Below are 14,327 nucleotides of genomic sequence, written 5' to 3'. Positions count from 1 at the left end.
TGTCTTAGCCAGGCAGGGATGCCGGTCCTGGGCTCTGATGCCTGCTGAGCCCTTCCCAAGAGGACCTTCTCAGCGAACTCCCACTCCCGACACACGAAGTATATGCTTTAGGAAGATTTCTGCAACGTGACAAAGTGCAATTTAAAATCTGGGTTCTCCTTTCCTGAGCTCGGACCCAAACTTGGCCTGAAATAGAAGGCGCTGTAGGCAAAGGACTGCAAACGCGGAAGAAAGCTCCCGGCGTGGCGGCCGTGACGACGAGCTGCCAGCAGGTGTCAGTGCGCCCTCGCTCAGTCGTGGCGCGTGGCCGCCGCCTCCAGGACCCCTCCTCACCGCGGTGTAAGGGGGCGCGGTCCAGACGCCCGGCCGTCGATGTCCCGCAGACTCCTCTGTGGCTCACACCACAAGTGGCCTCCTCTCCCCAGAGCGGAGCTCTGGACTCGGGCGGGTCCCACTCCCCGGGGGTACTTCCCATTCCGCCCCCTGGGTTCGATGCGAACCCGTGCCTTCCTTTCTCACCAGGACCCCACTCGCCTCGCGGCCAGGAGTACTTGCGGACGAGAGCGGCCTGGCCTAGGACCAGGCTGCTTCGGATGCTACTGGTACCGGTGGGTGCTGCTCCCGATTCGGGCCAGGGTCCCCAACTCTCTTTCCTCCCAGGACCCAGCTCGATGGGGGCACTCCCCCGGTGTCCGCTGCTTTCCGCTGGGCCGGCCCGGAGCTGCTCGGCCAATTCCCAGCAGGGGCCGCTCCCACTCCCCGGGCACGTTCTTTAAACCCCTCGCTCAACGTACCCATCTCTCCAAAGAGCCGGTCCCGCCAGGGGGGCAGCGCTCCCCAAGGTCCCACGCCGGGCGCGGACGCTAGACCCGCGAAGGGGAGGCGCAAGGGGCGGGGGAGGGTCGGTTTCCCACGTGGGGGCTGACGCCGGCTGCTCGGCAACGCCAGCTTGATCCTGGGGCTATAAAACCAGTCCACCGTGAACGCGGCGGAGCAGCAGCGGCTCCGGCTTCGGTGCAGACGCCCAGCAGCCGGCGCGCCGCCGCCCGGCCACCCCCAGCTCCTTCTCCCCCTAGCCCTGCCTTCCTGCCCCAACTCACGCTGCCCTCGGACCCCGGCCCGTCCGGCTGCACTCAGCGCCCTCAGCTCGCCAGGCCAACGCCCAGGAGACCCTGTGCCATGGCCGCGGCTCTTAGAAGGCCGATCGCCCACCTGCCCCGGCCCACTTGAGGACGGGGGCGTCTTCATGCGGCCCGCACACGACTCGCCCCGCCGCCGCCCCCGAGCTCCGCGCGCTGAGCCCCAGCCCCAGCCCGGCACGCAACTTTGGAAGTCCGGCGGCGCTCCGAGAGAGGCGGCAGAGTCCGCACCCTGGCCCCAGCCCGGGCCCGGCCGGCACCGCCGCGTCTGGGGGAAGCGAGAGAGTCGGTAATCTCTTCGGGGATGTAAGAAGACAGATATAGGACCCCAGGCCCGCATCAGCGCCCCTCGGCTGCCTCCCGGGGTGGGGGCGGGCCCCGCACACGGTAAGACCTCTTGCTTTCGCTCAGGCTCGAGAGTCAAGATAGAGATAAATTTTAAATTTTCTGTCATCCCTCCAAGAAATCAGGCCACCGATGATTTCTGTTCTCCCTTCTTGAAGAATAAATCTCCCTTTCCCCATCGGCTCGACCTACTCTCTCCGGCCGCTTAGAAATAAAACTTGTGCTGAGCTGGGAAGGAGAAGGCGCCCACCACGAGCGCCGCAAGCGCAGGCCGGGCGCGGTTCGCGGGAGCCGGGCCCATGGGCTGCTAGCGGGCCCCCAGCTCGGGCCGGCGTCCCTGCGGCTCCCTCCCCATGTGAGGCGCGGCAGGGCGAGCGGGGCGCGGGAGGAAGAGGAGGACCCACGGGCGCCGGGCCGGAAGGCAGCTGGCAGCAGGCCCAGGCAAGCGGGCACCCGCGTTCATGTTCCGCCAGGAGCAGCCGCTGGCCGAGGGCAGCTTCGCGCCCATGGGCTCCCTGCAGCCGGACGCGGGCAACGCGAGCTGGAACGGGACCGAGGCGCCAGGGGGCGGCGCCCGGGCCACCCCTTACTCCCTGCAGGTGACGCTGACTCTGGTGTGCCTGGCCGGCCTGCTCATGCTGCTCACGGTGTTCGGCAACGTGCTTGTCATCATCGCGGTGTTCACGAGCCGCGCGCTTAAGGCGCCCCAGAACCTCTTCCTGGTGTCTCTGGCCTCGGCCGACATCCTGGTGGCCACGCTCGTCATCCCCTTCTCGCTGGCCAACGAGGTCATGGGCTACTGGTATTTCGGCAAGGCGTGGTGTGAGATCTACCTGGCGCTCGACGTGCTCTTCTGCACCTCGTCCATCGTGCACCTGTGCGCCATCAGCCTGGATCGCTACTGGTCCATCACGCAGGCCATCGAGTACAACCTGAAGCGCACGCCGCGCCGCATCAAGGCCATCATCGTCACCGTGTGGGTCATCTCGGCCGTCATCTCCTTCCCGCCGCTCATCTCCATCGAGAAGAAGGGCGGCGGCGGCGGCGAGCCGCCGGCCGAGCCGCGCTGCGAGATCAACGACCAGAAGTGGTACGTAATCTCGTCGTGCATCGGCTCCTTCTTCGCGCCCTGCCTCATCATGATCCTGGTCTACGTGCGCATCTACCAGATCGCCAAGCGCCGCACCCGCGTGCCGCCCAGCCGCCGGGGTCCGGACGCCGCCGCCGCCGCGCCGCCGGGGGGCGCCGAGCGCAGGCCCAATGGCCTGGGCCCGGAGCGCGGCGTGGGCCCGGTGGGCGCCGAGGCCGAGCCGCTGCCCGCCCAGCTCAACGGGGCCCCCGGGGAGCCCGCGCCGGCGGGATCGCGCGACGCTGACGCGCTGGACCTGGAGGAGAGCTCGTCGTCCGAGCACGCCGAGCGACCCCCGGGGACCCGCAGGTCCGAGCGCGGCCCCCGGGCCAAGGGCAAGACCCGGGCGAGTCAGGTGAAGCCCGGGGACAGCGTGCCTCGGCGCGGGCCGGGGGCCACAGGGCCCGGGGCGTCGGCGGCGGGGCCCGGGGAGGAGCGTGGCGGGGGCCCCAAGGCGTCGCGCTGGCGCGGGCGGCAGAACCGCGAGAAGCGCTTCACGTTCGTGCTGGCCGTGGTCATCGGCGTGTTCGTGGTGTGCTGGTTCCCCTTCTTCTTCACTTACACGCTCACGGCCGTGGGCTGCTCCGTGCCACGCACGCTCTTCAAGTTCTTTTTCTGGTTCGGCTACTGCAACAGCTCGCTGAACCCGGTCATCTACACCATCTTCAACCACGACTTCCGCCGGGCCTTCAAGAAGATCCTCTGCCGCGGGGACAGGAAACGGATCGTGTGAGCGCCCGGTCCGAGACCCGCGAACAGACTGGCGCCCACTACAGTCGGCGGGGATCGAGCGGCGCGTCTATGCAGTCCCAGCACACTGAAACCCGGGTCCTGCCTACTCGGTGTTTCCTGGCCCGGCCTTGCCGTGTGGCCTCCTGTGGGCCTCTGCTCTTCCCCCGCCCAGAGAAAAGAACTGGCTGGGAGGGCTGCAGGGCGCCCCCGTTGTTGTCAGAGCCGCTTGTGACTTGGAGAGATCTTCTTGCGTTCTTGGGCGTCCCCTAATCAGTATTGTTTCCTAAGGGTATTTTCACCTCCCCTGAGTCCAGCTGTCAATGCGGATCAGAGCAAGCAAGCACTGAACGGACCCCAGAGGGTATGGCTCACAAAGGATTAACGGATGGGGGTTACCCAGCCCCGGCTAATTGCTCTCCCCCTTTCCCTAACTCTGTTTTTAAACAAATGCTCAGGGCAGCCCTGCCCATCCTCCCATCCCCCACTGTAAATACACACTATTTTTGATAGTACACGCTAGGGTCCCCGAGGTCTGGGCTTTTGATGCTGTTGGAGGAGATGCCTTTGAGGCAGACACGTTGTCTTCGGTTCAGGCCAAGCCCCTTTGCAATGCGAGTCCTTTTCTGGTGTCATTACCTCCTCCTGTGTCCTTTTCACCAGCAACTGGTGACTGTCCCTTGGGCCTGGACCTGTTTTGAGATTTCCTGAGGGGGAAAAGATTTCTGTCCATTTTTTCCCGTGCCTAACAGCATAATTGCCTTTTCCTATGTAAATATTACAAGGAGGGACCAAGACAGAAGTAAATGAACCTTTCTGCCTTGCAGCAGCCCTGTGTATAAAGCCATTATCCTCTGATGCACCCTTTGCTCCAGTAACTCACTTTAAAAGTATCTCTTTCCTGGGTCCCTCCCTCCTTCTCTCCCATCTTCCCTCTCTCCAGGGCCACTGCTTGAAGAATATGTATGTTTCTATCTTGTCTATTTGTGCACCTGCCCCTCCTTCTCCAAAAGTGCTGACTGCAAGAAATCTTTTAGCTGCTGTTTTTAGATGGCGGAGTGGAAATTATGTGGAAGAAGCAAACCTGATACAATTTGCCCAAAAGGTAAACAGTTAGAAAAGACAAATGAGCCTGCCAAACTGTACAGTTCCTGCCCCGGGAGCTCTTAGGTATCAAAGTGTTGTCCTTTACCCCCTGCTTTTCTGGTTGAGATCATGTCATTGATGAACTCCCAAAATCAAGGGAGGAGGGCGGACACCTCGCGTTTACATCGGAGTTTCTACATGTTTTAGACAGAGACTCTTTAAGGCCTGCGCTCTTATTTCACTAAAGACAAACTAATGGCAGCACACGTTGCTAATGACAGTGGATTTTTTTTAAATAAAAAGTTTACAGATCAAATGTGAAATAAATATGAATTAAATGGTTCTGTCTGTTATCTGAGTTTCCAAAGCTTTAAGACCCTGGGAACATCCGATTATAAGTATATATACATGTATTTTCAATTAAAAATTTTAAATTAAACAGTACGTTACATGATAAAACACTCACCTTTGAAAGTGTGAGCAATGGCAAGGCTACCATTTACCAAGTGTTTCTTTTTATTCTTTTTTTTTTTTTTTTAAAGATTTTATGTATTTATTTGACAGAGACAGCCAGCTGGAGAGGGAACACAAGCAGGGGGAGTGGGAGAGGAAGAAGCAGGCTCCCAGCGGAGGAGCCCGATGTGGGGCTCGATCCGAGAACGCCAGGATCACGCCCTGAGCCGAAGGCAGAAGCTTAACGACTGAGCCACCCAGGCGCCCCTATTCTTTTTTTAAGGTTTATTTATTTTAGGGCGCGAGAGAGCGCGCGCATGCGTACAACGAGGGGGGAGGGGCAGAGGGCTAGGGAGAGAAGCAGACTCCCAGCGAGCCCCGAGCCCCGCAGAGCCCTTGCTGAGCCTGTTGCAGTGCTTCAGGCGGAGCCAGAGGAGGGGCTCCACGAGGGGCTCAACCCCAGCTGGAGCTCACGACCCTGAGATCGTGACCCCAGCGGACAAGAGTCTGAAGTTTAACCGAGCCACTCAGGTGCCCCTTTCCAGGTGTTTCTTGTGTGCGGGACGCTTCGGTGAGCCCATTATAGGCTCTGCTTCATTTGATCTTAACTCCCAAGCCCTACGAGGTAGGTACTATTATTATCTCCTTTGTACAGGTGAAGAAGCTGAGTCTGAGAGGGCAAGTGGTTTGCTCGAGGTTAACACGTGGTGGGTATGCATCATACCAGCTTTATCCGGTTCCGGGGTCTGCGCTCTGAACCTCCGAGCCTTGCCAGAGTCACATTAACGCCACAGAACGCTCCCGAAGCAGGGAAGTCTCTACCTAGAGTGTGGTAGAGACACAAAGGTTGGGGTATAGCCCAAGTGTGTAGATCTACACAAAGTGTTACGTGCTGCAAAGTGTCTGTATGCCCTAAAGTGTGTGTATACCTCAAAGTGTGGATATACCCCCAAGCGTAGAATATACTTCAAAATGTGTATCACACCTTACAGCGTGATAATATGCAGCATGCGGTGTATGGCTGAGTGTGGTCCGTGCACAAAGTGTGGTAGAGACGCCTGCATCCAGCCGCGTGTTGGTTGGTGGCTTGAATTGTCTCTGGCGGAAGGCGCGGGTCCTTCCGGTTGCGCTCCTGTAGTACAAGTTTCCCCTCTGCTGTCTAGGAGGGCTTAATATCTTCGCCCTGCGGTTCTGGTTCTGTGATTTGAAGCTGAAAGGGTCCTTAGAGATCCAGGAATCCAGCCCCTCCTCATCAAAGGGGAAGTGACTTGCCCAGGGTCCCACAGCTCGGGAGACATGCTGCCTGGTTCAGTTTAGGAGCAGCCGAGGGATGGAGTGGTTCTGCGCTTATGTATAATCAGGTGTGGCCCTGACGGAAGAGAGCCACTCACAGAGGAGCTGGGTTTGAGGGCAAAGGACAGGTGGTGGTTTGGGGTAGATGAAATTGTAAGGCCAGCTGCCTCTAACACATGCGCAGACCAACTTTGGACGTCCCCCCCAGAAGCAGGTCCTCAGCTCCCCCCGAGCTGTCTTTGTCCCCTCTGGGCAGTACTAGCAGTGTCTCTTAGCTTCCTTAACTTCCTTGGGTTGGGGGTGAGGGTGGGTGTGCAGGGGTGGGAGAGTGGAGAGCCCTGAGAAGCAACTGGGGGGCCCTGAGGGGCCTGGGGGAGGGAAGACAGTGGTTCGGGGCGGTCTTTGTGAGAGGTGGGAAGTTCCTGCTACCACCGGTCGTCTGAGCCTGCAGACAGAAGTGTGGGCAGGCACTTGGCTCCTGGCCCGGGGGCTTCATGAGCCATGGCCTTTGGCACCCAGGCTGGCTGCCTGGGGTGGTGCTGGTCCTGCTTCCCACTGCCACCCGGCCTCTCTCTTCCCGCTCCAGGGCACCTCTCGCCCCAAAGGCAAACACTGCCAGACAATAGGCCACCCTGGCAAGCCCTCAGGAACTGGGCTGTGTGTCTCAGACAAAGGAGCAGATATAAACACTGCGCTGTTGACTCTCTCTGTTCTGCTCTGTCTGCTGGGGAGGTGTTTGCCTTGCCCTTGCCCCCAGGGGCCCTGCTCCTTGGGAAAGGGAGACGGATGAGCAGTGGTGCCACACAGAGTGGGCCTCTGGTGTCGCCCCCACCCCCACCCCCATTCCAGCAGTGGAGAAGCCTCAGAGATGGATGGGGCTGGGGAAGGTGGGGAAGAGAGGGCTGGAGCCCAGACTTGGGGGCTGGGTTTCTGAGTTGCCAGTGGGCATCGCTGCTTGCTCATAGCAGAGGGCTCAAGCAACAGCCTGCAGAGGTCGAGGTGGGGGTGGGGTGGGGGGGAGGATTTGAGGAGGAGAAATGGCCGCAGTGGGGATCTTAGCCTAAAGATCAGGAGCTTCCTGTCCACGCCTCCTCCTGAGCATGTGGGCCGGGAGACTCTGTCTTTGCAGCTGCACCTCCTATTTTATGGAACTTTGGTTGAGGTATCAGAAGCCACTGGCCTTTGGGTCTGAAGTGTGTCTTGCCAGATTTACTCCTGGGAGGCGCCTTGAGCTGGGCAGGGGTAGGGCCCTGTTGGAGCCGGGCCACAAGCACAGCCTTCTCCCTGCAAGGCTCTGTTCAGCTCCTGCTGTGCTGCGGGGCTGGAGGAGAGAACGGGAAGCGCTTGGGCTTTGCCTCTCTGCGACTCTGTAATCAATCAGAGCTCAAGAGCCAGAAATGCCCACACACCTCTTCGGCCCCCACATTGCGCTGACCTGAGACTCTCACAGGCTGATGGATGGTGTGGCCTCCCAGAGTCCTTCCAGAAGACTCCTCCTCATGGCTCCTCTGTCTGATGACAGATGTCCGACATGAATTCTGTTTTGCTGTTGGGTGAGGAAGTTGCCGATGACCCCAGGACCCGCTCTGTGCCCGCGGTGTGCCCAGCACCATGCGGGGCGCCGCAAGGCGGTTCTCTTCCTTCTGTGCCTGCGCCCTGCAGAGCCTAGCACTTGTCCCTGCGGGAGGCTGCTGAAATTGGGGCCTGCCCTGCGCTCTGGAAGCCTCAAGGCTGTGTGGGGAGACAGGATGTGCCTGTGGGGAGCATTAAGTAGCCAGACCGCAGTGACCGTGTGGCAGGGGGCGGCAGGGGGTGCCTGCCCGCTGAGGGCATGGGGCATCTCTCTGGGCCGTGAGTGTGCAGTGAGGGAGAGGTCGCTGTGGCTGGGAGCCCAGGGGATAGGATGTGGGAGGCAGGATGCATGGACCTTGGCTGAGGGGGGAGGGCAGGAAGAGAGCTCTAGTTCTAGCAGCTGAGCTCTGTGGAAGGAGTGCCGGGCAGAGGAGGTGCACCCAGGCCTAGGTCAGACCTCAGCTTTTGTTTCTCCAACCCCATCCCTGGGGATAGCGCGGTGAGCTCTTGTCCCATCTGGGTACACCCGTCAGGAAGCCTACCTCCCCACCTCCGGGTATCCAGGCCCCTGCCCTTGCCAGAGCCAGGACTCCACATCAGGCCTGGCCCTCAGGCCTCTGCCCTGGGCCCTGCCACCCCTCACAGTGGACCTGGGAGTGTGGGATGCAGGATGGGGCCTCTTCCGCAGCAGATGGTGTGCCTGGGAGGGAAGCCACATGAAGTCACCAAGTACAGTCACAAACACCAGGGTTTGTCTTGAAAATAGCATCGATCTCTTTGATTCCCAGAAATCCTGGGGGTCAGAGTTAAATAAAAAAATGGAACAGGGCCTGTTGGAAGGCATGCGGACCTGGGCATTGGGAGGCCTGGGTTCTAGTTCCATCTTTGCCTTTTACTAGCTGTGGGACCTTGGGCGAAGCCTTTTCTGAGTCTCTGTTCCTTATGAAAACGGTTGGTCTAGGTCAGTGTTATTTAAACGTGTGTTCCATGGAGTTTATTTAACTTCAAAATCAATCTCAACCTCTCTCCCACTCTCTTTCTTCCTCTCTCACATATTTACCCTCTATCTCTCTGTCCATCTGTCTACCTGTCACCTGTCACTGAAGTCCTGGGTGAAATGACCTTTAGCAGGAACCTTTTCTTCAGGACCTCACAGAGCCTTGGGATTCTCTGAGAGGGGATAAGATGGCTGGCTGTGTTTCTAAACGCCCTGGACTGCAGAATTTTATTTTTCATAGAGGAGCTCAGAGAATCATGTTCGCTGGAACACTTGTTGGGTAATGTTGGGCTAAGAAATCTCACTGGGCCTTTCTGTTGATCCGTTTTAAGATGCTGTGAAACGTTGGCTCTGCTCTCTCCTTCTGCCCCCGCTTTAGGTGAGCCACACTGGGCAGGGCCAAGCGAGATGTTGTCCTTGGGGGGCAGCTGGTTCGAAGAGTCGTGAGCCTCACTGGAACTTGGGGTGGAAGTGAGAGTTTGGTGTGTTTTTCAAATGTGGGCTCTACCTTTGTGTATGTGTGTACTTGTGAATGTGTGAAGGGCTATATGTACGTGTGTGAGAGTGTATGTGAAAGTGTATGTGTGTGTGTCTCTCTGTGTGTGGACAGGTTCAAGACCTCTTTCATGGGGATATTTTGCTCACCGGGACCTGGGGTGCAAGCATCAGGGCTGTTGAGGGCAAACGTGTGTGTCTCAGAAGAAGGGGTCACAAGAGAATTTAAGGGGAGTGTAGTGTTGTGTCATTGATTCTCATTACAGTTGACCCCTCTCCAACTTGTGGTTTGGCTCTTCCTCACCCCCAGTGCTGGAACCCCCATTCCCTACCATGGTAATGGAGCCGAGCTAGAAGAAGGATGGGGTGATGGAATGTGGACATTTTGGAGAGGCCAACACTGGGTCTCTCGCATGTGTTTTCTTTAGCAGCAACTGTCCGTGGAAGAGGGAATTTATGTAATTACAGAGAGTTCAGGAGGGTCTGGGAGGCCAAGCTGGAGTGGCCTTTAAGGCTCTCTCCAACTGTTCAAGGGTAGGAACTTGGGGCCTCTCTGGAATCTATCTGAGAGCAGCAAGATGGTGCACTGAGAAGGTGAGTAAAGAGAGATTAAAAGGGGACTATTTACAAGGTACAGGCAAGCTGAAGGGGAGCCCACAAGTGGTGGTGAAGCCCCTTGGGGGTGCACAGTGGGAGCTGTGAGCACCTTTAGCCTGAAGGGGTGGGGGGGCGGAGCTGTTACCGAAACCATTAGAACTGTAGTTGTGGGAAGGGAGCCTGGTGGGTGCTGTGGGAAGAGGGCTGCTGCAGCCGTTGCCAGACCATGTCTGGACAGGGAGAACCCAGAGATTCAATATCTTTACCGATCTCACTCCTGCACCCGGATAGCTGCCCTTAGCCAGAATGCAGTGAGCGCTGGAGAGAGGGTAAGGGAGCGACTCCTGGGGACAGCCTTTCGGGACTTGGACAAGGGAGGGGCTGTAGCAAGAGGGGCAGATCAGGAACAGCCAGGGTAGGACCCAGCACCTGAGAGCAGCCAGATGTTACCACTTTGAGGGAGAGACCGGAGGGAGGCCAGCTGCTGGGTTCCTTCATTTTGTCCACGGGCCAGCTGCGTGGGTCACTGGGCAGTCGTAGAAGAAAAACATAGACCCTCCTTCCATCCACTCGGTGTGGCAAAGTGTGCATGCGTCCACACAGACACACACACAGACACACGCACCATCCTCCCTGCCCGCTGGTGAGTCAGGTGGGAGAGGGCCCTGGGGAACCACGTGGTAGGCTCTTGATCGAAGTTCTCGAAGCTCTCCTTGTGTCTGTGGCTTGGGCCTGGCTTAGGAGTTGCCCGGAGGTGGTGACCCATGAAGCTGGGGCTTGGTGAAGAGTAGTGAGGACTGGCCCCGGTCAAGGGTCCCACCTGTCCCTGGGGCACGCTGGGGATTCTGGGGTTCCCTCCTCAGCACCTGTGAGTACCTCATAGCCTTCCTTCTCAGCAAATACTCACTTTAAAGTTTTTTTTTTTAATGTCTTGGCCTTAGGAGTTTTAACGAATGATAGATTCATTCATTCATTCATTCATTCATTCAACAACTCTTTTTTGGAGCTGTCCCCAAACTAAGATCACTGATCTTGCTCTGTTTGTGCTCAGTGCTGGTGAACAGGATGAAGACGGTCTTTGTCCCGCCATGCTTCTTTTGGGGGGAGACAGATACTAAGTGATACCAGGGAGTGGTAAACAGGATGATGGGGGGGGGTACAGTGGGTGATGGGGACTCACTGCCAGGGGGCCTCGCCTGGGCTTAGGTATCAGAGGAGGGTCCTTGGAGAAGTGACAGCTGGATGAGAACTGAGGGATGGGAGGGAATGGGTCTGGCAAAGACAGTGGGGGTGGGAGGGGAAGCCTGGTCTGTTCAAGCTACTAAACAAAGCCCACTTTGGTGGGACTGGGCATGAGAAGCTGAGAGGCAAGTGGGGAGGGCAGGGGGTGGGGTGAATGCACAGCCACCTGGAAAGATTTGTCTTGAGGGCAATGGGCAGCGGCTGGAGGGTTTTTAGGGAGGGGAGGGCACTATCAGGTTTTTTTGTCTGGACTGATCATTCTGGCTGTGGCCCGAGGCTAGCGAGGTGGGGAAGGGAGCAGTAACCCAGAGCCGACAGTGGCCTGGCTAGGGTGCTGACATGACACTCAGGAAGCCAGGGCTCCTGCCTCCCCCAGGGTCACCTAAAGGCAGTGCCAGTCCCTCCCTGTGCAGACTCGGACACTGGGATTTCAGAGGTACCCTTGCTTGTGAAGTGCTCTATCCCTCCCCACCCCACATTGTGGATTTCCATCTTTGGAGAGTGGTTCCTGGACTCAAGGCTTCCTGTTCAGGGTTCCATGCAGTCATCCCCTTGGAGAGGTAACTCACTTGGCCTTGGTGCTACGTAGGTCCAACTGGCTGTGAGACCTGGCCTGACACGCTTCCATTTCCGAGCCTCGGCTGTTGCGTCTACCACAGGCAGGGCTGAGCTGCCAACGCCTGGGGGCCATGCAAGGGCGGATGAGGGTTTGCAGGCACTCAGCACCCCAGAGCTTCTGCTCGGAGTCCAGAGATACCTGATAAGCCCCATCACTGGGACTCACCCTGCTCACTGCTGTGCCGGCCCGTCCAGGCCCCTCCACGAGGAAAGCCTTCTGCAGGAGTTTGGGGAACCTGTGACTTGATACACCTGTCTGCTCTGTCGGCCCCAGGAGCTCCCAGCAGCAAGCTCACTGTTCCTGGGGGGTCTGTTGCTATCATTCCCCACTTGTTTGTTGGCTTGAAACCCAATCCTTATACTTTCAACATTTGCTTGCTCGGGAGGGATCCGCCTCTCTCAGGTGGCACCCGAGGGTGCCAGGTCTTGGAGGGAGTGGCTGGTGTTCCTGAGAAGGGCGTTTTAAAGGTAAGACGTTGGGGTGGAAGGATGTGATTCCCATTCTGGTTCCTTCACGTGGCTTTGATTTTAACTTCGAGTAGATGACCAAGCCTATTTCCTCGCTGTGACTTGGAGTTCGTGGTTCCTCACGCTTTGGTGGGTTACCCAGGGCAGTGTCTGGCAAAGGGCAGAGACTCAGGAGTGCCAGGCTTTTCCCTCCAGCCTGAGAGCTGGAGGCTTGTGTCTGCTCATTAAGCTGCTGTGGGCTGGGCTGGAGGGGCTGGCCAGCTGGGGGCGGTGGGGGTGCGGCCAACAGCAGGCCTTTAGAGCCAGCGTTTCAGGTGATTTGTGACAGAGATTTAATCTCTTAGGCCCTTGGCTTTCTCATTTCCAGCCCTGATGAAAGAAAGACCTTGTGTTCTGCACTAGAGCGAGACAGCGGGATGGGATGAATTCTGAGGCCCATATAAGACCCATGATGACCACCATGGTCTCAAGTGAAGCAGCCCCGAACCACGGTCTCCCAGCACCCAGGATCCTGCCCTTCGCTGCCTTGTTCACTGCAGGTGGGTTTTACTGTCTCCTGATCATAACACTCTCGTTTCTGCCTCCATAACCGCTCGAGCTGTCCCACATGGAGAATGCCAGGCACACGCTTCCCCAGCTGCCTCGCAAAATCACACCCAAACCATGAAGCCAAGCTACACCACAACACTGTTTAATTTTCACAGAGGAAAGAACCTGAGGTTTGGCATTCATCTTTCCAGGGCTTGGACCTTGGGTCTGACTCCCTGTCAGCTTCCCTCCCTGTCCCTGAAGGTGGCAAATGCCCAAAGGGGGCTGCATGGTGAGGGGCCCAGAGCTCTGCGGGAGGGTCTTTTCACCGCTCTTTCTTCTCGTTCCCATGGGTGTGGAGCCAGGGCTGGTGTCTTCACCAAGTCTACTGTGCCTCCTTCAGAGGGAACTTTTGGTCAGAAGAGCTGGAGATGTAAAGCAAGAGGAGAACATGAGAAATGCAGATATTTTGCTTTTGGAAAGCTATCTCCCCTTACAGCCAGTCCTAGCCTGCATGTTCTCACACACTCTCCGGCACCTGGGAAAGAGGAGCGTGGGTGTTGGTGTTAGACAGACACAGGTGGCACTCTGGCCCCATTGCTGGCTGTCTCTGTGACCTCAGACAAGTTGTTTCATTTTCCAGAGTTGCATTGTCCTTCTCTGAAAAATGGGTAAGATCTTGTCTTCTTCCACAACGTCATGGCTGCACGGCTATCACATCATATCCACATGTTGACCATGTTTCATCCATGAGGGGGTGAGTTCCACGAGGGGCCGGACTTCGTTTCCTGCTGAGTCCCAGGCGCCTGCAGGCTTAGGTGTCCCATAAACCTTCGTCAGATGAATGAGTGAATGACATGAAATGTGATGGAGTGCACCCCCTGCAGTGAGTGGGACCATCGGGAACCCTGCTCAGACACAGAACGGTGGGCACAAGGATGAATACATAGTGTCAAGTGTGAAACAGGCACACACTGTGACACTTCCCGCATACGCACGCCCACTGGGGAGGGCAGAGCGGGTTACGTTCTCGGGGAACAAAGGGAACAGTCTGTTGGGGAAGAGCCTGTCTACAGCTTGACGAAGTCCCCTTTCCTAAAGGTCCTTAAGCAGAGGCAGAGCTAGTCAAAGGGCCTTTCTCTGGGCTACGCTGGAATCCACTGACATCTTTGGGGCTTCTGACCTTCCTGAGGTGTGGTTCTGCTGTTCTTTGGTACCTGAAACGACTAGAGAATGAAGGCCGGTGTGCCAGGGTGTGGACAGACCTGCAGGCTGTAGACCCCGGGGCCTGAGGGTCATGGAGGGATCCCCAGAGAGCAAATCTTTGTGTAGAGCCTTGAGGGATGGAGGGGTGTGTGTGTGTGTGTGTGTGTATGGTGTATAGTATATGATAGAAATATATATGGTATACAGTAGATATGCTATATTCATCTCATGGCAGTGGGTGAGTGTGTGGGGATGTGGAAAGGGTTTCAGGTTTAAACCCACACTGATGGTGTATTAATCAGGGTTCTTCAGAGAAACAGAACCAACAGGATATATGTATGTATACATTTCTATTATCTCTCTCTCTCTATCATTTCTAGATCTATCTCTCCATACGTATACACATTATCATCTATCTATCTATCTATCT

The 14,327-nt window shown here is 57.3% G+C and overlaps 2 protein-coding genes across 2 annotated transcripts in view; both read left to right on the top strand.

Moving 5' to 3' along the window:
- LOC121101262 (alpha-2A adrenergic receptor-like) overlaps positions 1-577 on the top strand; it is a 1,505-nt gene extending 928 nt beyond the window's left edge. Inside the window, exons 2-3 of the mRNA XM_040624323.1 lie at positions 169-391; positions 523-577. Of these exons, the coding sequence (XP_040480257.1) occupies positions 169-391; positions 523-577 (278 nt within the window). The remainder of the gene's footprint in view (positions 1-168; positions 392-522) is intronic.
- A 1,285-nt stretch (positions 578-1,862) lies between these two features.
- On the top strand, positions 1,863-4,770 carry LOC103659210 (alpha-2A adrenergic receptor). Its single transcript, XM_040624821.1, has one exon. It carries the CDS (start codon positions 1,946-1,948, stop codon positions 3,344-3,346), a length of 1,401 nt encoding a protein of 466 aa, XP_040480755.1. The 5' UTR covers positions 1,863-1,945; the 3' UTR covers positions 3,347-4,770.
- The last annotated feature ends 9,557 nt before the right edge of the window (positions 4,771-14,327 follow it).

The sequence above is a fragment of the Ursus maritimus genome, unplaced genomic scaffold (genome assembly GCF_017311325.1).
Source record: "Ursus maritimus isolate PB19 unplaced genomic scaffold, ASM1731132v1 scaffold_7, whole genome shotgun sequence".
Lineage (NCBI taxonomy): Eukaryota > Metazoa > Chordata > Mammalia > Carnivora > Ursidae > Ursus > Ursus maritimus.
The sequence above is the reverse complement of the archived record's forward strand: the minus strand, read 5'-3'. Positions and strand labels throughout refer to the sequence as shown.

Excerpts from the sequence above, each read along its gene's own strand:
- LOC103659210 (XM_040624821.1), top strand. The coding sequence starts at position 1,946 with ATGTTCCGCCAGGAGCAGCCGCTGGCCGAGGGCAGCTTCGCGCCCATG.